Source organism: Hydra vulgaris, chromosome 10 (genome assembly GCF_038396675.1).
Source record: "Hydra vulgaris chromosome 10, alternate assembly HydraT2T_AEP".
Classification (NCBI taxonomy): Eukaryota; Metazoa; Cnidaria; class Hydrozoa; order Anthoathecata; family Hydridae; genus Hydra; species Hydra vulgaris.
In genome coordinates, this window is record NC_088929.1 from 21,701,662 (window position 1) to 21,729,031 (window position 27,370).

General features: G+C 28.5%; 1 protein-coding gene across 2 annotated transcripts in view; it reads right to left on the reverse strand.

The window, feature by feature from the left end:
• Nucleotides 1-775: 775 nt before the first annotated feature.
• LOC136085841 (trichoplein keratin filament-binding protein-like) overlaps nt 776-27,370 on the reverse strand; it is a 55,684-nt gene continuing 29,089 nt past the window's right edge. For both annotated transcript variants that reach the window (XM_065807494.1, XM_065807493.1), the window contains 11 exons: nt 26,704-26,908; nt 24,952-25,001; nt 24,807-24,873; nt 24,627-24,665; nt 23,125-23,196; nt 17,610-17,671; nt 11,222-11,303; nt 10,889-11,074; nt 1,839-1,906; nt 1,678-1,750; nt 776-962 (listed from right to left, as the gene is read on the reverse strand). In XM_065807494.1, the coding sequence (XP_065663566.1) occupies nt 930-962; nt 1,678-1,750; nt 1,839-1,906; nt 10,889-11,074; nt 11,222-11,303; nt 17,610-17,671; nt 23,125-23,196; nt 24,627-24,665; nt 24,807-24,873; nt 24,952-25,001; nt 26,704-26,908 (937 nt within the window). In that variant the 3' untranslated portion in view covers nt 776-929. The remainder of the gene's footprint in view (nt 963-1,677; nt 1,751-1,838; nt 1,907-10,888; nt 11,075-11,221; nt 11,304-17,609; nt 17,672-23,124; nt 23,197-24,626; nt 24,666-24,806; nt 24,874-24,951; nt 25,002-26,703; nt 26,909-27,370) is intronic.

The following is a 27,370-nucleotide window of genomic DNA, read 5'->3' on the forward strand; positions in this document are numbered from 1 at the left end:
GTATAAATACATATTTAAATACTTTTATAAATTAAAATAGAATTAACTAATGATAAAATTTTAATGGTAAAAAAAGCTGTTTTCAGTCACTTTCAAACATATATTAACGTTTAAATCTCTTATTTCGGTACTAATTTTTTTATACCGTTAAAATCGTTAGAAACTGTATAAAATAGTTAGCTAATAACATTATTTAAAATATGCTTATCAAAAAACTGTATTTTAGCAGAATTTTAAGTGTTTCTGAATCCCTGTGATTCGGCATGAGTCCAGTAATTAACATTTAACTTTAGTTTTAAAAGAACTGCTGCTATATCTTTATGCTTCCCTTAACAAATATGTTTCATCATCTTTTTCAAAATGAAATTAAAATGATTCATTAAACAATGTTTTTCTATTTATGATTAATTATATAAAATTAGATAAAAACTATAACAGAAAGTTGATTATTGAAAACTTTTAACAGGATTATATGATAACTTTTAGACTTTTACTTTTCAACATCTTTTTTAACTACATTAAACAAGTTTTTAATAACTAATTGATTAACACTACATATATATATATATACATATATACATATATACATATATATATATATATATATATAAATATATATATATATATATATACATATATATATATATATATATACATATATATATATATATATATATATATATATATATATATATATATATATATATATATATATATATATATATATATTAAATACCATTATCTTACATAACATTCTTACATGATAAAAATCATATTAAACACCATTATCTTACATAACATTCTTACATGATAAAAATCGATACAAAAAAATATGTTCGTAGTAGCCGAATGATGTTTGTAGTAGTTGGAGGCTTTCCAGTTGTACATTTAAACTTTAATATAACGTAAAAGTAAAACATGCTGCAGATTTAAGTAAAAGCAACTTTCCTCCGTCGAAAAGTCTAACGATCAAAAAATATATTTAGTAAAATTATTAATAATAAAAGTATAACTAGTGTTGTTATTGACTTCGATTAAATCGACTTATAGTTGGCAAGTCGAAACTAGTCGATATTGAAAAATCTAGTCAATTTAATCGACCATAAACTTCCTCCAAATCGATTCATTAATTTTTTTGTACTTTCATACAGGGCCGCTTCAAGCTGGGTGGGGGCCTGGGGCAATATTAGGTTGTGAAGCTCCAAAATCTAAATGTCATTAGTCTATACAATCACATTGTAAATATAATTGTAATGACTTTTTTGATATATAGCAACTATTTAAGGCGGTCCCTAAATCTTAGAATAGATTGTCCCGTTGTCGGAGCGGCCCTTCTCTCCTCCATTATTATTTAAATGATATTAAAAAATAAAAAGCGAATATAAATCACTTTATTATCTTAATTACAATTTATTTCAAAAATACAAATTATTCGCATACTTCGACTAAATCAACTTTTAGTCGACTTAGTCGATTTCAAAAATGCATTAGTCGATTTTATTCGACTTCAGAAAATATATTAGTCGATTTAGCCGACAGTCGAATTATTTAATAGCCGTAACAACACTAATAAAAACTTGACTTTAAAAAGATAATCAAGAGAGTGTGAAAACTGTCAAACCATAAAAATCTTCATAATTTACTTATCTATAAAGTATCTATAAAGTAAAATCGTACATGCTCAAAAGATTTGCTATTCATTCTTTCAGCTTCACTCTTTACTAAAACTTCTTTAGATAACTCACGAGACCTAAAAAACGATAAAATAAAAACAAACAAAATAGAAAATATGAAAAAATTAATGAAGCAACTTAAAAACGGTGGAGCAAAAAGTATACATGAGCAAATCTTGATCCTTTTCTTCAGAAATTTGAGCTTTCTTTACTTCGCTCTCACGAGAACTTATCTAAACATTAAATATATAATACTTACATAATGAAACATATTTATTTTTATTAATTTTACAGTTTATATCTAGTTTCAATAAATAATACGGTTTCAGGTCACCTAACCAAAACGATGCACAGTGCATCAGAATCCTCAAAAGGTAGCCAAAAATACATTTATTAAAAAGTAATTTCTCAGCTTGAAAATGTTAAAATTTATTTTTCAGAACATTAGTATTATTTTAGTATTATTAGTATTTATTATTTAAACAAAACGTATTTTAGAAATTTTCACTTTTTTTTTCCAGCAACAACTTTTAAAATTTGAAGCAAATTTTGCAATTTCAACGTGTTTTTAACATTAAATTTTTAGACCAACCAAAGCCGTAAAATAAGTAAAAAATAATCGGTTATGGTTATTAAATAATTGGTTAGAATTTCAAAAATTAAATTAAAAAAAAACCCAACAAAAAAAGTTCTACCAGCCACCACCTTTTTTTGTGTATAAAAACTCCACTATTTGTATAATTTTTTGTGTATAAAAACTCCACTATTTGTATTATTATTTGTATAATTTTTATATTTTATGAAAATTCTAGCTGCACAAATTTGCACCTTCTTGAATTATGTTTAAAAAGGTGTCATGGATCCTATTGTAGTTTCGGATGAACTTTAATATTAATCAAACACGTACGTTCTTAATAAGAACCTAGGTGCTTGATTAAAAACATAAAAATTTATAGATAACAAATAGCATTGTTTGATTTTATTTTTTTTTATATTTATATTTTAATTTTTTTTTTATTTAAGTATTAATTTTGAACTAGAAATATAAAATAAATAAAATCAAACAAAACTGTTATAAACTTTTGTGTGCAGGATATAGGGGAACCTGTTGTACCTTTGACCACTTTTTGCTTTAAGGTGTTTTTTGCGTAGCCTATTGAGTAAATCCAAACCATTCAAACTTTATAATATTCTCTTATATTTTGCCCAAAAATTATACTTAGAACTTTTTTTTCATTTGACCAAGAAGTATCTTTTTCCCGCGTTTTAAAAAAAGAAGTCTATTGGTCAAAGGTACAACACGTACGTTGTACCTTTGACCGATGCGCGTTGTTCCTTTGACCAAAATGTTATTATTAAAAAATCATGCAATGTTTGAACCCTTTTTAATATTTTAGCTTGTTATATATTATATAGAAACTTTTGGTCCATCTTATATCAATAAAAAAAATCTAATTATTTTGTAATCAAGCCTAATTGTCTAAAAAAAAAACTAGAAAAATCAATCCTTACAATCTTGCAAAGACTTGTGTATTAAAGTTACGATACTCAGTATTACTAATTTTTTTCAATAAAATCAGTTATTATAACTATTTAGATAAAGTCACATATTTTCTTTAGTTAGATGCTACTTACATGAAATAATTAGGATTAAGGTCCAAAACTTTAAACGCGATTTAATTGTACAAAACATATTTTCTAATATATACAGTTATTTTTATTTTAGATAAGAAAAGAGCAAAAATATATTTTTATAACTTATGTTAGCTGGCGGTCTATATTCATTTACATATGATCATAATGCTTTTTATAGAAAATATCTTAATGATGACAACAAAAAATACAATGATAAAAGAGTAAAATATATTAACTATTGCAAATAGTCAGATCAACATCAAACATAAGATACTGACGCTTAGATGAACCATGACCAATACTTGGTGGTGGAAGTTTCATAATAATATCCTTAAGTTCCAAATCATAAAGATTGTCATCTTCTCTTATAAACTTGTTACAAAAGTCTCCTGATTTCTTAAGATACTTAATTTTGTAAACTATACCAACAACTTCTAAAACTTCTGCTACATAAAATCTAGAGCATTTCTTTCCAGCCAACTTGACAATTAAAAAATCTCCAGAAACAATTTCACTTTCATTATCAAGTATATTTACTCCAAAATCAATTTCATTAGAGCTTTCATCATTTAAACATATGTCAGACTGACTAAAAATAATCTGCTTTGCCATTTTTTTTCTTTTGCTTGAAGAGGTCTTTTTAAATTGTTGGTTATTAGATTTTAAATCTAGAATAACTTTAATTTCAGGGGTATCAGTTAAAATACATGATTTTCTATTACGTCTTTTTGAAGTATTTGTTTTTCTTAATTTGGCTTTAGGATGAGGTCGTATTATCTCAGGTGAAACAATTGATCTTGATGGTAAACTCACAGTAGGGATTTCCCCTAAAACAATAGATGACGTTGATGGTACACTGGATGGAGCAGTTTTAACATCAATAATCTCATTAGAAAGGCAAGCTTCAGTATTCACTATTGGCCTATCAGTAACATTTGCAGCTAAAAAGTCAATATCAGTAAAAATATTTTCATTAAATGGATAAAATCCAGTACATTTAAAACTGTTTATAATATTATTTGGTACAAAAGCATGAGGATAAGCTTGACCAACAAGGTAAGATATATCATAAATTGTGACTGGTTTACCAGCATTGCCTGGTGATATCATCCAGTTATTCATGGCATTGTTATAAAAAGTTTTAAATGGTCCAAAAACACCACGATCAAGAGGTTGCATTTTATGGGTTGTGTGAGGATGAAATGTCATTAAAACTATGCCTGATTTTTTTGCTAACTCAATAACAGAAATGTTTACATGACTCTCATGATTATCCATTAATAAAAGAACAGGTTTTTTAATTGACGGTCGCACATTACTAATAAAATGTTCAAGAAATTGCACAAAAATGACTTCATTTGACCATCCAGACTTATTAGCTGCTCCTACACTTCCAGGAGGACAATTATTTAACATGTAGTCTTTGAATTTAGCACGTGGAAATACAAGTAATGGTGGGATGCTATTTCCAGTAGCATTAATGGCTGCAATCATTGTTACATTGTTGCCTCGTTCAGCACTAGTTATGCTCCCTATTTGTTTTTTACCTTTTGGAGCTAGAATTTTTGGTGGTACGTGGACTGTGGTAATTCCTGTTTCATCACAGTTCCAAATATTTGATGGGTCAAAATGATAACGTTCTAAAACATTTTTGTAATTTTTATATACAATTCTTACAGTTTCTCTATTGAATGCAGAAGATCTACCAAGACTTGTAGGTTGTGGTTTACGTAGAGATAGCTTGTTATTATATCTTTTGCGAAAATCTCGCAGCCATTGTTCACCTGCACATTTATTTTTCATCCATGAAGTTTCAATTTTTTTATGATTTGCTAAAGCATACTCATATGCAAAGGATCTTATCTGCTTTAATGTAAGTCCATAATGCATATTTGCAGCATCTGCCAAGTAGTTTACCAAAATTAATTCTTCTTCAGTTGAGAATACTTTTTTTGGTTTGGTATGTGAATATAAATATTCGCAACTACCAGATTTTTTAAATTGCTTCAACTGATATATTAAAGTTGACTTTTTAATGTTGCAATGTCTTGCAGCTTCACTTAAACTCATTTTTTGTTGAAGCACAAAATTCACTGCATTTAGCATATCCATTTCGGAAATCTTTTTGCGAAAAACACCAATCTTGCTCCTTGGCATTTTAAAACTAAAATATATTAACAAAATTAATTAACTATTTCGATACATTTAATTCCCTATAGCTGAGCAGAAACTAGGTAATAAAATGAACTTGACAATAATATTGCTTCAGCTGTCCAACTAACTAAATTAACAAAATTGATTATTCTAAGTGTAGTAGTGGTTCAAGAATAAATAGTGAATTGCATTAAAATTCAATGGAATTATTTCATCATCATAATACTAGAAACTATTTTGCATTAAAAAGCAATAAAGCACAGACGACGCCTAATAAGGTAGATTATAAATGTTATAATCTTGCCCTCTTAAAGTCCGCAAATTACCGAGGAAGCAGTTTTTATTGGTCAAAGGTACAACGTCCTTGACTGGTCAAAGGTACACGAGATGGGTTTCTTTAACAGTTATTGTCTTAATCCCCATTTACGGTCAGACATAATCATCCAAAATTTTCCATAACAAAAAAAAGATGTTGGGTAATGTTTATAATGTCGTAGATGAATCAAACAACAATTTATCACAGTTTTAAAATCAGAATAAGATTAACACAAATATTTACTTTTTAAGAGTCAAAACTTATAATTGCTTGTGGATCAATACCATCTATCCCAAGTATAATGTTTTACGATAAGAAGAGTTGTCATGGACTACTATTTCAAATGACACTTCCCGTTTTTTTTAAATAATAATAGTAAGCCAACAGAGTAGAGTGACCAAAAGTACAACGTGGTCAAAGGTACAACAGGTTCCCCTAACTCCTGTTATATAGGTGAAAACACTTGAACAAAAAGAAAATTTTCAACTGTGTTTTGTTGCAGCTAACGCCTAATCATAGCTTGAAAATATAAAGTTTAATATAAATTCCGTACACATACGAAACATACGAGCATACGCATAATTATGCAGTTTGCTTTCTTTTTATTTTTAATCACGAAGAGAAAATATCTAGTGATCAACGGTCCAGATCTCAGAGATTTGAACTAAAAATCTGCATCTTCATCTTATTAATTGTGCTTTTGAAAATAATAAGTTAATAAATTAAAATCTTAATATAACTAATATACAGGATACTTTAAAGATCTTTGTAAGTTAAAAAAAAAATTACTCAAAGCACCACAGAATATTTGGAAGATTGATTAAAAAATAAAAAGGTTGGTTGGAAAGAAAAATTTCTTTTCATAAAAAAAGATTATACTAGAAGGTTTAAACTTGTAAATCAGAAAGATTGCTTGTTATAGAAAGGCAGCAAAAAACCCCGATGATTGTTATAGAAAGCATGTTTTAATTAGGGATGTACCGGAATTCCGACCGGAATTTGTGTCTTTTAGATCAATTCGCTTCTGGCTGGAATTAAAAATAATTTTGTACTTTTTTTTTTATGACATGTGACACAGGCTGTGTGAATAAATCAAAAAATCATTACTCTACAGAGCAATTAAGAACTATAGGTAAACCTAGGTAAAAAATCATTACTCTACAGAGCAATTAAGAACTATAGGTAACCTAGGTAACTATAGGTAAACCTAGGTAAAAAATACTAATGCAAATTTTGCAAATGTATTTGCAGTACTTCTATTTCTGCAAATAAAATTACATTTGTATTATTTACCTAGGTTTACCTATAGTTCTTCAATGCTCTGTAGGATTATGATTTTTTAATTTATTTACACAGCCTGTGTCACATAAAAAAATAAAAAAAAAGTAAAAAAAAAATTTTAATTCCAGCCAGAAGCAAATTGATCTAAAAGACACAAATTCCGTCCGGAATTCCGGTATATCCCTAGTTTTAATTATACACAGATACTATGAAATACAGAACACTTTTAATCAAAAAATAATACCACAAACTGTCTGTAAAGTTTTACAGAAAATACTCTTTTTTTTGTTTTTGTTTTTTTGTTATTCACCTCCTCAAGGCCGAGAAGGTCACTACAGATGAGGAGGCTACTTAATAGTGGTTATAACCCTCTTTCAACTCTATAACTCCGAAACACGAACCTTGACAAACAAGGTCGCTGCGCGGAGAAACAAGTTGAGCGCGGTACTACCAGGGACGTGGTGGGGATCGAACTCGGAACCTCTCGCTTATAAAGCGAGCGCTTTACCATTATACCACTACCGCAATTACATAAAGAACAAGTATTGCACTATTGGGCATTGCTAAACAGCAATGCACAATAAGAAGAGAGCTTATGAAGAAGATCAGCATGCCAAACTTTATCAAAAACTTTAGAAATGTCAAAAAGCAACAGCCCTAACCTCTCCAAATCTATTTAATGCACAACAAAACATATTGGTTATTACCCTAACAAATCAGCAGTAGAACAAGAAGATCAAAATTCATATTGATAATCAGAAAGTAAGTTATTAGATCCAAGATGAGAGATTAATTATTTGTTAATTAAAGATTCAAAACCTTGCTTATGATAGGAAAAAGACTAATGGGACGGTAGTTAGACAAATAAGATCGCTCTCCAGAATTTTTGAAAATAAGGAAAACAGATACTGCTTTCCAGCAGGATGGGAAACAAGACTCTGATAAGCGCTTGTTAAATAGTTTTGGAAGTATAGACGATAGTTATTTTGAAAGTATAGACAGAAGCTGGAGTGATACAAATGTCAAGCAATGGATCAACCTGTTTGTCCGCTATATCAGGATTTGATTAGTGGAATCAAGAGATGAGATTGATGAAAAGTTCTTAGCAAACTTTTATCCAGAAGTCTCGGAAGCCTAATTTTTGAGATGAAATACAAGATTTCGATAAAATACAAGATTTCGTGACCTGAGAATTGCAGGCTTTAGCGTTAGAAAAAACTTTTTTAAACGGTTTCTAGCAATAGTAAACAGATGTCTGTTTACTAGAGAATTATTTTAGTGATATATATGAAAGTAATGGTTATGATTGGAAATTGCAGCAGCACAATGAGAGGAAAATAATGGAGAAGAGTAAGGGTAGACTTGGAAACATCAAGAGAGAATAAAAGATTCCATGCCAGCCTGAATCCAAGAAGTTAAATAAGAAACACATTTATCATCAGGAAGACAAAAGATTTCTATCCAAGGGTCATCACAAAGTAAATCACAATAGAGTCCTGTCAGCTTTAAGATATTTGTAAGAGGTACGATGATAGGGGGTTTCTAATGATGAAAAGGAATATGATAATAGTTTTAGAGAGATCAAATCGTGATCCAAAGCACCTAAGGGTTAATGTGGAGAAATTGAGAACTGACTAACAGAAACAAGACATAAGTTGAGTTGAGAAGATAAATGATTCAGAGTGTCTGGAAAGCGAGTTGAGAAGTTTACTATTTATGTTAGAGATTGAGAAGGACAAAAGTTGTGGGCTTTAACACCTGCAGAATCACTGACACTAGAAAAAAGCCATTCAGTGTGATGAGCATTCAAGCCACCAACAACAACAATATTGGCTGAAGGATAAAGAGAAAGGGCTTGGTCAATTTAATCAGAAATAACATCAAAAAGAGTGCAGTCTTGAGATAAAGGAGAACAATATAGAAAAAAGAGAAAGGCAATAGAGTGAAGTGGTGCTAAACAAAAGGACATAAAAGAATAGTCTTTATTTACTATAATAAACTCTAAGCCATAACAAAGGGCTCCAAGTGTGGCCTTGATGATGCACACCAAAAAAATGAACAGAGACACCATCCATGCCCAACATGGCACTGTTAATACTCTGATATTTTACAGCTGTTGATGGAATCAGCCTCTCTGAGAGCTACCACATAGGTCAGGAAACCTGACTACAAGTTGGCCTCAGAACGATGAAACTGAATTTTAGAGCTATACCCTTATTAGGAGATAATAAAATGAGTTGCCTAGTCATAAAAACGGAGACGCAACAATCAAGTAGATCCAGCATTCAATATCCTAAACTGGAAACAATGTATTATAAATACATCTACATCAGCCTACATCTACATCTACATCAGCCTACATCTACATCAGCCTACATCTACTACAGCCTACATCTACTACATCTACTACAGCCTACATCTACTACAGCTACTAAAGCCTACATCTATTACAGCCTACATCTACATCAGCCTAATAGATGAAGAAGAGGTGCGAAGCTTGTCAACAGATAGAATAAGTTTACCCATTAAGTCTTTGCCAAGGAGACCTTCTACAAGACAGTATCCGAATGCATTCAATGTCTGCCCAGATGAGATAATATTTTTATCAAGACACCATCTCTAGCCTTTACTCAACCAAGAGCCCAAAGGCAGGGGGTGTGTTAAGCCTGAGTTAGCTTACCTTAGCCTACACCTGAAATAGCGTACCCGACAAGGCAGCAGGACATGAAGCAGGTTGTACTGGGTTACATGTTACTAGTAGCATGATAACCTGACCTAACATAAATTTTTTATAATTTAGGAATTAGAATTGATAAAATATCATTCCCAAAAACATTAGAAAACAATACATTTTTAATAAAAAATGAAAAAATCATTATAATTTATCAAAACAACAGCAACTAAATGTATCTAAACACGCTTTAAAAATATATATCACAATCAGTTGATAACATTACTTGAGAAGAAAGGGTAGAAAAGAATTAAAAAGAACAAAAAGAAATGAATGAATCAAAAAAGAAGACAAAAAAAGAAATACTTTAATTGTAATTTTAATTGGAGCTTTAATTGGAATAAACTACTACTCAGAATTACTTAAACAGCAACAGTCATCATTTCCATACCATATGAAAAAAAAAAAAACATTTTTATAATCTTGTTAAAAAAATAATTATTTTTACCTCTAATTATAATAAAGAAAAACAATGTTTAGCAGAAAAAAAAACATGGTTAAAAGAATATCAATATTCTGTAAGTGTAAAGATAATCATTGCAAAATATGTAAACTCTACCTTCTAGAGGTTAAAACATTTACAACATCAAATGGTACAATAGAGAGTATACAAAACTATATTATTTGTATTAGTAAGAATGTAATATACTATTTAAAATGTTTGTGATGTAACAAGAAAGCTCCATACACCAGAAAAAAAAAAAAGACTTTGCACAAATGGATATATTTTTAGTTTGTAGAACTGAACAATCAACAGATAGATTTGATAACCATGTAAATAATTGAACCCGTCATTTCGAAAAAGACAAATACAATACTTGTAAAAGTTAATTTAAAAATTTAAATTAAAAATCAGTATGATTTTTTTTTTTATAATAATAAAATTTTTCAAAAGTTTTACATATTTTTCATTTATCTGGAGCTTAAAAATGAAAAAAGTTTAATATTCTTTGAAAATAATCTACACAACCAAAAACACAATAATTTTAATTGATATTTCATGTTGAAATATTGTGTGTTTGTGTGTGTGTATTAATTTTATTCATATATATAACAAATCTAAATATAATTACAAATTTAAAATATGAAATTATATACTTGATCTAAAATTTCTTGTTTTCGTTCATTCTTCCTAATACATTCAATAGCTTGCTCATTTTCTAGAAGACTTTTATGTTCTTCAATTTGCATCAATAACTTCTCTCTTTCAGCAATAGAACTTTTTTGTTCTATATGAACCTGTGCAATTTTTTCTTCTATCTGCTTTTGGCGTTCTTCTAAAACCTGTTTTGATTATTTTTGATTAAAACATGCAAACAAGGATGCAGGATGTTTTTAATTTATTTAATTACCATTCTATTAACTAGTTTATTAAATAATCTGTTAAACTATGGAAAGAGTAAAGTTATTAAAATAGTGAAATTAAAAAACCGTTTTAATAAGTCTTTCTCTAGCTTGTGCTTCCCGGTCCCACTCACTTTCTCTTTTTCTCCACTGAATGTTTGCATTTTCCCTGTTTATATATATATATATATATATATTATAAATTAATATGTCTAATCAAAAACGTTGTGAAATTTTTATTTTCCTTATGAAATTTTATATTTTCTTACAATTATTGTTATAAAGAAACTTAAATTCAAAATATTTAAAATAAATTATTAAGTTAATTTATTACTTATACTCTGTTGAGAGATTCCCTTAAATAAAAATTATAAAGATACCTCATATTACAATTGCATGACAAAATATAATTTTGATATATGAGTTTGATGAGATATTGTATGACAAAATATTATTAGTATGTGCTATAGCTATATTGTATGACAAAATATCACTTACTATATTGTATGACTGTATTGTATTGAATCCCATGTTCTACCTATTTGACAGTCGGTGTAGCAACACTCCTCGAATGTTCTACTTATTTTTCAGTTGATGTAGCAGCAGTCCTCACATGCTCTACCAATTTATCAGTCAGTGTATGTGTATATATATATATATATATATATATATATCAGATAAAGATGGTCAGGGTCTGGGAGACTAAGAACTAGAAAGCTCCAATTAATGCAGTAATACTAACACAATACTATTGCACAAATGATTTTTTAAATTAAAATGTTCATATAATATTTCTGGTAATACTTTGTTTTACAGCTCCATTTATAATATATTATATAATTTAAATACATTTAGAAATTACTAAATTGTTTCTTTTTGTTTTGCTTAAAAATTTACAGTTTTTTTTCAAATATGTACAACACTAAATAGCACCTTTGACAACTACATTGATAATCATTTATTAATTTTCACAGAAATTAAGGACACATTATAAAGCTTTTTTTTGGAGGGGCCTACTCACAATATATAATTTTTTGACAAATTTTTTTTTTTTTTTTTTTTTAAACATCTTCACTTCCAACAAGGCTGCAAGCAGCCACTAATTAAAGTTGGAAGTTACTGAAAGAGAAAAGATGAAGATTGTAGAGCAAGATAACGATTGACGGACGACTTAAAAGATTGCAAATTATATGAATCAGGAAAGCAAGATGAAGGAAGCGAATGCCAAAGAACTGATGTTCGAGGAAAAAAACAAGACGAATAAGCGTTTTTTGGAGCACTTAGGAACAGTCACAGAAAAAGGATGACACTTAATTGAATGATGAGTAACACAGAAAAAGGATGACACTTAATTGAATGATGAGTTGGAGGTTGGCTGCAAGAGCAGGTCCAACTATGTTTACAATGCGTTTTTGCACCTTGTCTAAAAGAGAAAGGGCATCATTAGAAGATCCGCCCCAGATATGGGGCGGATCTTCTAATGATGCCCCAAATATTACAAGCAATGTAAGACTCAATTCCTACACAATATACAAATGCTTAAAAAAACTTTTAATAAATTGCTTATTTCTTTGAGCATTTGAAGTCTGATATTAAATTGGACTAAAGCCAATTTTGCAGGAATGTTTCAATTTTGTACATATACCTAAAAAAAGCATATTTTAAATTTTTTTCTTGAAAAAACACTTTAAACACTTTTTTTTTGGGTTATTATGCATATGTTAAGCAAAATTTTTTCATGGTCTTTAAAAGATCTTCAAAAAGATCTATAACACAAGCCAGAAAATTAAAAAAGAAAAGTGAAATATTATTAAAACCTTCTCAAAAATCAGACAGAAAAATAAGCAAAAAAGCTTGAAAAGATTCTTAAATACACTGATCATCCAAGCTTCAAATCATCAAAGGTTCTTAAATACAATGATAAATACTCTTAAATACACTGATCATCTGATTATCCAAGGATTTTATCCAGAAAAAAACTGTTTGTCAGTTAATGTAAATAGTATAAAGCAACATATAAACAACTTTCTTTTCGTCAATATTAAAAAACTCTATATTGGGTTTTAAAAAAAAACATGACAATCTTTAGTTGGATATTTTTTGAAAATTTTGTGATGTAAGACCCAAGTAGTGCATAACTGCAGATAATTCATCTGGTCTGAATGCAGTTAGTGATTGTCGGTACCATAAAAATGTAAAATTTTTGTACCAAAAATTCCAGGAATAGCTGAATACAAAAAATTATTAAAATTAATGGTAACATTAAAAATAGAGATTGTATGTTGCATAGCTCTTATTATATTGCCAATCTGTTTAATCTAAATGATAGAGCTAATTTTTATTGATGGCAAAAATTTCCGATGTACCAGCAACTTGAGATGAATTTATTGAGATGGTTTATGAACAATTAAACAATTTACATTATTTTATATAAAAAATTTAGGCCATAATATTTTTTGATAACTTCCAACATTTAAAACTAACTTAAAGAAAAACAAGCTTTAGTTCTCCTTGACTTTGCAGAAAACTAAAATTTTCTAATACAGGATGCAGCAAGCATTGTAAATTTTGTTGAACCAGCTTTAGCTGACAAACTTGAGTGTCTGTTTTATTGTTGGAAAGTTACATCTCTTTTTTTTTACTACCATGGTAACTGGCGAATCCTTCCATGATACTTAGTGAGCTACCATCACTTGTACCATCACTTAAAATGCAATCTTGGTCATTTAGCATAATACAATCGATTGCTAAATTAGCATCTGTTAAGGTTGCTACTCTTTATCGTTCTTGCCATTTTCTTACTCCTGAATCCATTCTCTCTCTCTCTCTATATATATAAATCTTGTTTGTCCCTGTATGGAATACTGTTGTTATACTTGGGCTGGTTCTTCTAACGATGCTCTTTCCCTTCTAGACAAAGTCCAAAAACGCATTGTAAACTTAGTTGGACTCACTCTATCTGCTAAGCTTGAGCCTCTTTTCCGTCGTCGTAAAGTTGCATCTCTTTCTTCAATCTACAAATACTCATCATGGTTGTTGCTCCAAGGAGTTATTTAACTCCTTGTTCCATTAACTAAAACTTATTCTCGCTTGTTCCATTAACTAAAAGTTATTCTCGCTTGACTCTTCATTAAGCAAAGTCTCCTTTGTTTACTGCATCTATCTCTGCATGCTCTAAAAACTTTTATTCATCTAGTTTTTCCCCTCACATTTTAACTCTTTGGAACTCTCTCTCATCTTCATGTTTTCCTGACACATACAACCTACAACTTTTTAAGTCTTCTGTCAGCCATTTCCTAGCTCTATAACTCTATCCTTTTTTTTCTAGTAACTCCCAACTTAATAGTGGTCGCTTGCAGCTTTGTTGGGAGTGAATCAGAATAAAAAGCAATTAAAAATAAAAACAAAAAACAAATAATTAAAGCAAACTAGCAACTAATATAATAGTTTGAACTTAGGCAACAAAACCAACCACAAGTTTGTAGAAGAATTGTATAAAGAGTTCTTTCTTTTTTAGTGTTATTCACCTCCCTAAGACTGTAGTGGCCTACAGTGGCTATTTATTTTGGTTACAACCCTCTCTCAAGTTTTTAACTCCAAAACACAAACCTTGACAAGTAAGGCTGCTGCACAGAGAAACAAGTTGAGTGGGGTACTACCATAGAGATGGTGGATAATTAAACTTGGAAGCTCTACCGTTACAACGCTACTGCATTTTGATGGATATAAAATAGACTTGTGGGACAAGGCTGGATTTGAAAACACTTTCATATTCACAGAAAATCAAAACAGTAAATTAAAAACTAAATTAGCAACCAGATCAATAAGTATCAACCTCTAAATATAACTCAGGACTTTGAGTCTACCTGAAAAAAGCTACAGTAAGAAAATTTATGACTTATCAGCAAAGTGTTTTGCTATATAGAGCTGCTTATAAAGAGTGAATAAAAAAGGGATAAAGAGGCCCAAACATGGCCAGAACATGGTTAACATAGCAGATATTTATAAAAGATTAAGAAAATCTTAAAATCATGGAAGATAATCTGCGACCACAAGGTAAAAAGCTTAGAAATCACATAGAAAAGAATAAGGGAAAAGTAGAAGATCCAAAACAGTTTGAAATTTCCTGGTACACAGAAAGTGACATCAGACTCTGATGATACATCTACAAAGACAGAAAATTTTTAGGGGAAGTACAATTTAGTCTTTAGGAGAGTATGGATAAATTCTTAAACAACTGGAAATTTATGACAAAATATGGTATTGATTTTAGACCAAGGATTTGCTTGTTACTTTTCTTTATAAAGCCAGTGGTTTTGATCTTGAGAAGTTAGAGATCTTAAAATCAAATCTGAGCAGAAAAATATAGTAGAATCAGATGACTAGATCATCCAAGAGCAGACACAAAAAAGGCAGTACACCAGTCAAGAAATAATTTCCACAAAACAGAAAAGGCTCGCTATAAGTGTTTCTTTCTTGAAGCTGAGCCTTAAGACTTTCTGATTGATATTTTGAAGATTAAAACCTTGAAGTACTAACCAATTGCTAATTCAAATTATTTTTCATTACTATGAGCTTTCAAGTCACATAATTGGAGTGTGTACTGACACACAGTAAACGCAAGCATCACTGGAAAGAAAAAAGAAAACATAAGCAATTTTGTTGATAATGGTTTAGGTAGCTTGTTATCTGGTTAAAAAGATACCACATATATAAGAGGTATGAGTATTGTGCATGAAACTTGTTCTTGCCACAATAAAAAGTTTCCACCCAAAATTTTGAGAAAACTAAAAGGCTGTAATTTTACAAACAGCAACGCTTGTTAACATTAAATTGATACAATTTTTGACTATTAATACTAAGTTCTTACGATTTTAGCAACATTTATATCAACAATTTTTTTTTATATATAAAATGTTTTTTTATTAACATATACAAAAGTAGTATAGAAACTATTTAATATGTTTCCTGAATTCTTCTTCAATTGCAATAATGTATATTGCAGCCCTCAGAATTAGGAAAAATGAGGTCAGCAATAATTTGCCAACTTTAATCTATTAGTAGTCAGCATCAGGTCAGAAAAAAAATTTGATACAAAGGTTTTACCATAAAACATAGAAATGAGGTCAGCAATTTTCTGTCAACCTCAAACACTTCTAGATGGGCAATTAACTCAGTTAATTTGTCTCCCAAACCTTATTCTAAGGGCTGATTTCTCGAGTTCTAATTAACAGAGGGATCTAATTAAAGGAAATGAATGAATTTTAAAACAAGTTTCATTATCAACTTAAAAAACGAAATATAAACATTTATAAAAATAAATTCTCAAAAGCAATTCTGATTGAACCATTATAATCCCAGAGGTCCACTACTTCTGATCTGATGCTGTTTAACATATTTAAGTATTTTTATAAATAATTTCAATGGTTCATCAGCAATCAAAATCTCATAAATAAGCTTTTATACAGTACAAGCCATAGAACAATTCTATTGGCTTATTTTTTTTCTAATATCAATTTAATTCTAGTGGTATATAATTTTTTTTCTAATATCTAACAATTTAATTCTAGTGGCTATTAATTTTTTTTCTAATATGTAACAATTTAATTCTAGTGGCTTATAGTATTTTTTTATATATCTAACAATTAAACTCACATTTTATAGCAGCTGTTATATGATAATTTCAATTGCATTTAATATGCTTTACTATGGTAAGAAATATTATTTATTTTGTAGTGGAACCAAAAGCTCATTTTGACCAAGATTTTTTTTATAGGTTAATGATTTTTAAGGTTGTTTACATTGAATTTTTTTTTTTTTTAGTTTTAAAATAAAGTTTCTTTGCTGATAACAAATAAAAATTAATAAAAGGGAAGGCGAACCTTTATATGGTCAGAATGGGTGGAAAGATTTTTTGAAAATTATTAAACATTCCCTTTCAGTGTATTAAGCAACTAAGAGTAGATTACATTAAAAATTTACATAAAAAAAATAATAAAAACTACAATTACATAAAAAAAAAAACATTAAAAAAAAGTAAATAAATAAAATTTTTTGAAAAGTTATGAAGATAAAAAATAATTCAAATTGCAAAAACATTGAAATAAATCTTAACTCAATCTCAAATAATAAAAAATAAATAAATATATATATATATATATATATATATATATATATATATATATATATATATATATATATATATATATATATATATATATATATATATATATATATATATATATGTTAAATTGTAAAAGAATTCTATAACAAATGAACAAAATTCAAAATTATTGAATGTAAGTTATTAACAATTAAAAAGTTTTGAAAATAAAAAAGAAATTAAAAAATCAAACATAAAATTTCAAAAAATTATAAGAAAGTAACAACTTGACAGCCAGATATATCCTGCAACATTCAAAAGATATTATAAGTATATTTGATTTATAAACACATAGCTTATAAAGAGACCTACTGATAAAAATTTTCAAGTTCTGCTTCACGAATCTTTTCTAATCGCAGTTGATCAGCAAAAACCTAGAATCATTTTAAAATTAACAAATAAATCTTACTAGTAATAATCAATTAACAAATGCTTACTATTGGGATAATTTTAATCCTAAATAAAAAAAAGCTTTTTAAATCCTTAAAAGACCATTGATATTTAAAAATAAATTTCTTGTATTTCCATTCCCATAGGGTTCTTTTAGTACTAATTATACAGTTTTTAATTAGATTTAGAAAAATTTGTCATTGCAAAAATAATTACATCTAAACTGATGAAGAAGTATAAACTAAAGAAAACATGTCAAGATTTCACTGGTATTTCACTGGTACATGCCGTTTATCAAGATCAAATTGCTCATAGTATCATGCAAGATATAAGTCTACTGTGTTTCACTATGCATCTGTTGCATTCTATGAAAGAAATGATAACAGTAGGGTAATTACCAGCAAGAGAGACATTATCACGCATAAAGGTGAAAAAAAATAATGAAGACTTTAGCTAAGCACACTTTCGGACCTGCACAAAAAGTTTGCTGTAGAAAAACCAAACATAAAAGTTTCATATGCTCCTTTTTGTGCTTGTAGACCATTTTGGGTGATTATTCTGACTGCATGTGACAGAGAAACTCTGCAAGCTGCATGACAACTTATTATTAACAAACTTGCTCAGCTGAAGATCATGTCGTCAAATTGTATGATTGTTGGTAATTGTGTAAAAAAATAGTATGCAATAATTTGCAAAAAGAATGCTTTTTGAGAATCTGTGAAAATTTTGCTTACAAGATAAAGAACTTGTAATTCTTTATCTTTTATAAATCTAGTGCAATAATCTGTAGTAGTGGTGTAGTGGTAGAGCGCTCGCTTCATAAGCAAGAGGTTCCAAGTTTGATCCCCACAACGTCCCTGATAGTACCACGCTCAACTTATTTCTCCGCGTGGCGGCCTTGTTCGTCAAGTTTCATGTTTTGGAGTTATAGAGTTGAGAGAGGGTTATAACCAGAATTAAGTAGCCTCCTCATCTATAGTGGCTTTCTGGGCTTTGGGGAGGTAAATTAACAAAACAAAAAAAAAAATACTGGTAAGAGAGTTTGATGGATAACAACCACGCAAGTGGCAGCAACGGAACATAATTCAGGAGAACAGATTGATCAAAGATAAGAACACAATAGTAAAGAGAACTGTAAAACAGGAAATTAACGGGGCTGTTGGAGAGCATATTTGGAAATTATTCCATCATTATGTCTTCACATATTCATTATTAGCCACCAGTTTAATAATCATTGCATGCTGAAGTCTAGCCTTTCGAATAGCACCGCAATAACAGATAACAGTTGTTGACTTTTCAGAAAACTATACATGTAAGGCGGAGCAAGCCATACCGTCATCATTCTGACGTGATCAGAGGCACTCTAAAACGTATTGCTGATCAAATAGCTAACCATGGTGTCATGATAACTTCAGCTGAAAATTTTGTAGAAACTTTACACCAGAAGTCTGTTATCAAGCTATTTCTCGTCAGCAAAGAAGATATTGGTGCTATAGCTAAAATTATCCCCGATGGAGTGAAACCTTTAGCAGCAATAATCAAACTACATCAATTGCAATTCATTAAGAAGGGAACTGTTTCTGTTCATAATTTTTATGCTTTTGCCATATCCAGAGCACATGTAATTGCCATAAACCACAGAGGGTTAAGTTTGGTCTGCTGAAAGTGGTTGCAGAAAATGAAAATGAACATGTTGCTGAGATTGAATCCAATCTGCTCAATGCAGCAACAGATATTGTACAACTAATTGCAGACGGGCTCAAATAGTTAGTCAGTCACAAAATCTGATAAATGCTGATGGTGCTTCAAATATCAAACAATAACAACAACAACTTATTATGCTCAAAGTGCATGACTGGTGTATTGTTCAATATGATAATAAGCGCTACATTGGGCAGATACTTGAAAAAGATGCAGATTCAGCTGAATGTGAAGTATCCCATTACAAATGACAAGAATGAAGAAATTCAAATATCCAACTCTTGAAAACAAAATATGGTATAAATGGGATCAAATAATCAAAAAAGCTTCACCACCAGTTGCAGTTTCTAGGCATGCAATGGCACTTAATGAAGAAGATTGGCAGAGCATCAATGCAAACGATTAATCACTGTTCATCATATTTTCAATATATCCTTGACTAGTTTACTGCACTTAATATTCTCAATGTTTTTTTTTTAATTTGCTTATATCTAAGTCACTGTTTGCTTGAATCATTTGAAATTAGTTTTAAATTATCAAATAACAGTCATTTAAATCTGGCTATGGTATTTACTTTTTTTAGTATGTAAAGTTTTTGATAATTGTCATGAAAATGATGGCTGCTGACAACAAATAATACAGTATGAAAAAAATAAAAGTGTTTTTTTAATGAATTGGTATCTTTGTCAACTAACTAAATGTAATGTTTATAATAGTCTACTCACTGTTCAAAAATTTATGGTTTAAGTTTACAAGTACCCCAAAAATGTTAATAGTTATAGTAAGTGGGACATCTGGACACTTCATTTTCATATTTAGAAAAATCTAGGAGGTATCACATTTTTAGAAAATTGACATTGAAAATCTGCTAAAAAGTCATTATTTTGGCATTTAAAAAAACTAAATATACTAACAGAAAGTTTTTTTTTTTAAATGTCCATATGCTAACTTTTTAAGGTCTTTAATTTAATATTTTTACATAAATATCATTAGAATACTCAAAGTTGGTCAAAAAAACATTTTTTAATAAAAATATATATGTTTTTGACTACACATTTTTATTTTTACTCTATTATAGATACCTAATATATTAAATCTATGGCTCCTCTGCTCTCTAAGGAGAGTACAGAATATCATTTTAAAAGAGATCATGTACTTTTTTAAAAGATCATCTGCTGTTGCTGCCTTGAAAAGAACAACAAATGCATTCCAGTTAATAAAAATTTGGAAGGTCTTGTTCAAGTTTTCTGTAAGCCTGAGTTTTCACTGAAAGTATTTTCCTACCCTACAGGATTATACGCGGGTTGTAAGAAAAACTTATATCTCTGTATGGCTGGTAAAACTATTGCAGGCACAGTTACTCTAAAATCGAAAAATGCTGATTTGTCTAGCTTGCAAACTTCTAGTGATTGCTTAATATTATGCAGTATATGCAGTCAAGGAAGAAATAGATTGTTAAATAAAAGTATGAAAAAGGGAACTAGCTCAACACTGAAACTTTGCCAAATACGCTTCTATGAAACTGCTAAAGGTAAACCCCACAAATGTTAAAAACCATGTTAGAAAAAGGTTTTTTTTACCCAACAATATATTTATAAATTGAATTATTATATAAAATTGTAGGCTCATGGAGGAAAGTATGCCTGTGCATGGTGTGAAGGTTCTTCTGAACTATTTTCTGGAGAGTTAAGAACATTTCAATCTTTGAATGATTACTATGAACTGTATTCAGCTTTAGGACCTCCTGTGAAAGAATGAAAGAATATAAGGTATAAATAAATAAGTATATTGTATCATCACAAATTTATCATTTTAAAAAAGATAAAAAATTATTATTTCCATATGTTTAGAATGTCATTAATTCATCTGCTTAAGATAGAAAACAAATCTCCAAGTATAATAAGATAAGTTCCATTACCAGAACTTCACCTTCTGATGGGATTTGTTAACCATGTGGCAGAATTTATAACGCAACTTTGGTCTGGATTTATAGATTGGGTCAAGAGCATTGGATGTCTTTGAAAAGGTTATCATGGAGGAACATTTGAAGGAAACATGTGCAGAGAGATACTTAAAATTTGTGACAAACTTGAGGTGATAATGCCTGTTGAACTGTATCCTCTCTTAGAAACAATGAGAAAGTTTAATAAGGTTGTTCATGGCATCTTTGGCTATAAACTTGACCCAAACTATGCAATTTTAATTGAATGTTTTACAAAAAGTTATAAGGATGTGCGAGACTATTGAAGAGAGGTAATCGTTGTATTCTATACTCTTTGTATTAGAAACCAAGTTATTGATAAACATATTTATAGTAAATTTTAGTTTTGAGATAAACAGCTCATGGTTTCCTGGAAAGTACATGCAGTAACTGATCATCTGGAAACATTTGTTGATTTGAGTGGCCTTTTCCTTAAGCAGTTTAATGAGCCGACATCTCAATCATGCCATTCCAAAATGAGAAGTGCAATAAACAGGTTTAGAGTTTCACAGTACAGCAACAAACATAAGGAAAGAAGCAAAAGAATTGCTGAAGTGTTCAGTTCAATTAATTTATAAGTTATTGAACATACATCAGTTGTACATCAAAACACAAACATTATTGAAATCTTAAGTTAAAACAATTTGTAAATTCATTCAAAAATACATTAGAAATATTAGTATAAACAATTTTTAAAATATTTTATTTAGTATTTATTATATTAATATTATTTATATATTAGGTTATTAGGCTATACATACAAACTACTATTCTACTAAATTACTTATATACTATCAATATGTTCTACTTTACTAAGCATATTATTTTCCTAAATTAATTCTAGCATATCTTTTTTCATACCTTTTTTTGCCAACTTAGAGCAATCTAAGAGCTGTCTAATGATGTTGATGTTTAAACAAAAAATTAAAGAGGAAAAAAACTTGGAGTATAAAGTTATTTTATGTTATCTTTACTATTCTGTCAGTATAGTTAGTTTATTTAAATACAAAAATAATGACTTTTTAGCAGATTTTCAATGTCAATTTTCTAAAAATGTGATACCTACCAGATTTTTTTGAATATGAAAATGAAGCGTCCAGATGCCCCACTTACTATAATTACTAACATTTTTGGGGTAATCGGATAGTAGACTCGGACTCGGATTGGGGTACTCGGATAGTAAACTAAAACCCTAAATTTATGAACTGTGTACTGCATGTTTAAAGTAGTGATTTCGATAAAGTCCATCATTTAATATTGTTATATCAGAAAACAATTCTTAATTTTGAAACTCGAAAACAAAATAGATTTTTAAACTGTTTTATGTTATCTTAGCATTAAAACAAATCTTATAGCCAATTGTTTTTGGCTTTAGATAATATTTAACGATCTTTGTGTGTTTCTAAAAAATTGTAAGTATCCTGACTTGTTTATAGTTTTTTAGAAAATGTAAATATTTTCTTAACAAACAAAATTATTTGATTTATCCAAGGTTTTATTTGTTTCATAAAAATCTATTTTAATAAAAAAATAAAAAATTATTTATTTTTGTTGACCTTTTTACTTTTTTAAAACCTTTTAGATTACATTAATTCTCTAAATTAATGTAATCTAAAAGGTTATGTTCATATAAAACAAATCATATTTTATGTTCATATAAAACAATTTATATTTTAGATTACATTAAAAAAATTTTTTGGCTTAATAAACTTAATAACAAGTATATCATATGTTAGTATAATATAAAGTACATACTTGCTGCATTGATTGAGCATCGGCTTTCAGTTTATCTTTTTTTTTTGCATAAATGGTTCTTTCTTCAGCTTCCTTAATTGATCAATAATAAATGTGTTATATATACACACACAAACACATATATATATATGTGTGTGTGTGCATATATATATATATATATATATATATATATATATATATATATATATATATATATATATATATATATATATGTATTAATTAAAAACATTTACAAACGAGTCAAAATATTTCTCTTCATTAAAATGTCATTGAAACGGTAAGAAAAATTAAAAAGAAACCTCTGCACAATTATCAACCAAATTTTTCTGCATCGTTACTTTCAATTGCTAAAGCATCTGTATCTAGCAAAACTACAGTTTATATGGTCATAAAACAATACAAGAGCTCTCTATCAATTTAAGAAGCAAAAGGATCTACAGTATATATTTCTAGAAGATGTATATATATATAAGTATATACAGCAACACATTTTACAAGGTTAAAAAAAAAATGTATTTTTAAAAAGATATTTCTACAAAAGCTCAACAACTTTTTAAAGAAAAGCAAGTGCTTACAGCAAAAGATCTTGTTCAGGTTTAGCACAACAAGGCAAAATGAAAAAATTTCCTCAACGCTATATTAAGTCATGTCCAATCAATTGGTTTTGGGAAAAATTTTCAGAAAAAGTTTAACCAAGTATTTAAAAATTGTTTCACCACAACAACAATATCTGTTAGAAATGACAAAGGTTTTAACAGATAAAACTTTTCTCAGTTTCATATCTGTTGAACTAATGGTTCAATGATGGTCATAAACTAGTGGTTCACTTCTAAGACTTGGTATGTCTTAATGAGGAAGTTCAGAATGTATGTAGTGGAGCTTTTTAAAAATCAAGATATCATTCTAAAGGAGAGTGCTTTTGCATTCCCCTACTTAAGATTGACTTCTAATCAATCCGGTTGCAAACTCTGGTATGAAACTTTAATTTGTTGAAACTAGAAAATCTTCAATTGACTATATCTAACGTCGAGCAAAGGGTGTGTAAGTAACAATAAAATCTTCCAAAAGTTAGTCTATAGTTAAGAAAAGTTGATACAAACGCATTTTTAATTAAGTCTAGTCTATAGCTCAAGAAAATTTAATACAAACCCACTTTTAATTAAGTTAAGTCTGTAGTTCAAGAAAAGTTAATACAAACTTTTAGTTAAATTTAGTCTAGAGCTCAACAGAGTTTGCAATTTATTATTATACAATTTAACTAAAAATTTGGTTAGAGTTTAGCTACTAAATTGTTAGATTTTATAAAGATAATAAAAATTTAACACAAGTAACCTTTCAAGATAAAACCTAATTAAATATTTTATACTATATTATTATTACACCATAAAAATTTTATTTTAAAGAAATATTAATAATATATATTTATACATTATAGATATTATACAATATATTAAAGAAATTTAAAGTTAAATTCAATTTTTTTTTTAAATAGAAAATTATACCTTTTTGGCAACTTCTTCTAGTAGTTGAAGATCCATCTCCTGCATAAAGTTAAACTGTTAAAAATATCTCATAAAAACATTTACTATTAAAAACATCTCCTATAAATATGTATTTGATTAAAAATAAAAAAATATCAATTATGTACAAATTATATTCATAACAAAAAATAAAAAAGAAACCAATGCTTCCTGAATTTGTTTACTTCTATTTTTAAGCTGCTGTTTGTTTTGACGTATGAGAAAATCTCTATAATTAAATAAATTCAACTTTGAAAAATACATATTAAAAATAATAAAATTTTAAAACTTAATAAAACATAGTTACCCAAAATCTTGTTTTTCTTTTTGTTTCTTAATCAACTCTCTTTTTTTTTCCTTTTGATAAAAAAGTAAGTTTACTCATTAAATACCCTGAATACTTCATAAAGAAAGAAGAGCAAGATAGTAGTTGAAAGGTAGTTGAAAAGAAAAAGTAAGAAAAAAAGCAAGTGTAAACTTAAAAGTTAAGAAATTATTAAAAGAATATTTTTATATCGTTTTTATATTCTTTTTAGGTAAAAACAATGTTTGCCAGTGTGAATTTAAATTAAAACTTATAATTAATGCTCTTTATAAAGCTTATAACTAATGTAACTTTATACAAGAAGCCATAAAAATAGACAAAGTCATTATATTATTATATACAAACTTTATACAAGGTATCATTTGACAAAAAACTATAAACTGCAGAAAAACATGAAGACGGTAGAAAATTTTAAAGTACTAATATATTCTTAAAAAAAACTAGATGATAAATGTTTTTGAAGAATGAATGAACAGTTATAGTGAATGGATGTAACTTTACTGAAAGATCAGTCATACAATATCGAGTTCTAGTCAATAGTACAAGTGAAGATAGCTTGGTTGAGCAGCAACCATTATAGTATTTGTAAAAAAGAGAAGAAGAGGCAACTTTAAAACTATAAATGAGACTCAACAATAGCAGTTAGAGCAAGTCTAACAATGCAGTTATGCCTCATTCCCGCTAACCAACTCAATGTTGTAATAAATGGCTCCTTTGTGCCTCAACAATAGCTAATATAAGCACTTACAAGAACTCCTTTTGTATGCAATATGGTAGTACTAATATATTGAAACTATTTTGTACGCAATATGCTACTATTGCATTGCACCTTTTGTAAGCAATATGGTACTATTAACATATTGAAACTTTACAGTTATTAATGTAATTTATCTCACTGCTCTCAGTGAGATTAATTACAACCAATAAATTGCCAATAGATAGATAGAGGTACCAATAAATTTGGGAAACTTGGGAAGCTCCAGAAAAATTAAACAATATTTCAGAGCTGTACCCTCATCACACAACAGATAAAAGAAAGAGTTGCATTGCCACTATCAAAAAAGTACAAATGAGTAGAGTCAAGAAGATCCAGGATTCATTATGCAAGTCAGGAAACAATGTAACACAAATTTCCATCTATACCACTCTACTAGATTAAAGGATAAAAAGCTGGTTAACAAAAATTTTTTCAAACAACTAAACAAATTCAATAAGCTTTTGATTAATAGACAATGTATATTTAAATCTTGGTAAGTAAAACACTGGTAACTTGAACTTTTATTATCTCGAAGTGTTTCATTTGGTCCCTTGGTATTGTTCAACCAGTTATCATTAAAATACTCTGTTAAATCGAACTTGGATAACTCGAACTTCGTTGGATAAGTCAAACCATTTTTTTATTCCCTTTCAGAAAATTTCTTCTAATAACTTAAACATTTTGTATGGGAATTAAAGATATTGACATAATTAATTTTTTTTTTTTTAATAAAAAGAAGTAATTCCATATAAAACATAAGTAACTGTAGCCTAATAGTTCCTTTATTATTGAGTTGAATTATTTATATTGAGTTATCAGGAATTAACTGTATAAGTAAACATTTTAAAAACGATTAATAGAAACTATAAATAAAAGATAAATTTTTAAATTAAATATTGATAATAAGTGATAATAATGAGTAGCAAAGGAAAAAATAAAACACAACAAAATAATATATATTTACATATTTATTTTACCATATTTAGTAGAAAAAGATTATGTTCCTGTAATTTCATTTCTTCATTTCTAAGAGATTCTGCTTCTTTATTTTTCTTTTCCAACTCATTTATTTGTGCAAGCAGATCATGAGAAATTTGTTTTTCCTTTTTTTTTAATTCATTTTGATAATTTTTTATATTATTTAAAGCATGTAAATTTTCTTTTGCCATTTGCTCTTCAAGTCTAAAAAGTAAAAAAAGATTGTTTGGTACAGAGTGACAAATATGAAATACAAAAGTGTCAAAAATCACAACCTTTATTGCATTAAATACTTCATGCTTATTTAATATAATAATTAGTTAAAAGAAATCACTTTTGAATAAGTACATTATTTTAAGCAACTCTCCATTACTAAAGTATCAAACTTGAAAGTTAAGTATTTTTCGTTTTTAAAAAATTGTTCAGCTGTACAATTAAAGCAATATACAATTTTTTTGTCAAAATGCTTTTAAGTACAATTATAATTGTACAAATAAAACAAACCCAACTAATTAGTAATCACTGCATCAACATAAGCGCCTTAACCATAAAGACTTAAGGGGTAAACAGATTCTATCTGTTGACCAGCTTTGCACTCCTTCTTTACTACTAGGCTGGCAAAAGTGTATTTCTAATACATTGTTTTCTGTTTAGGATGTTGAATGT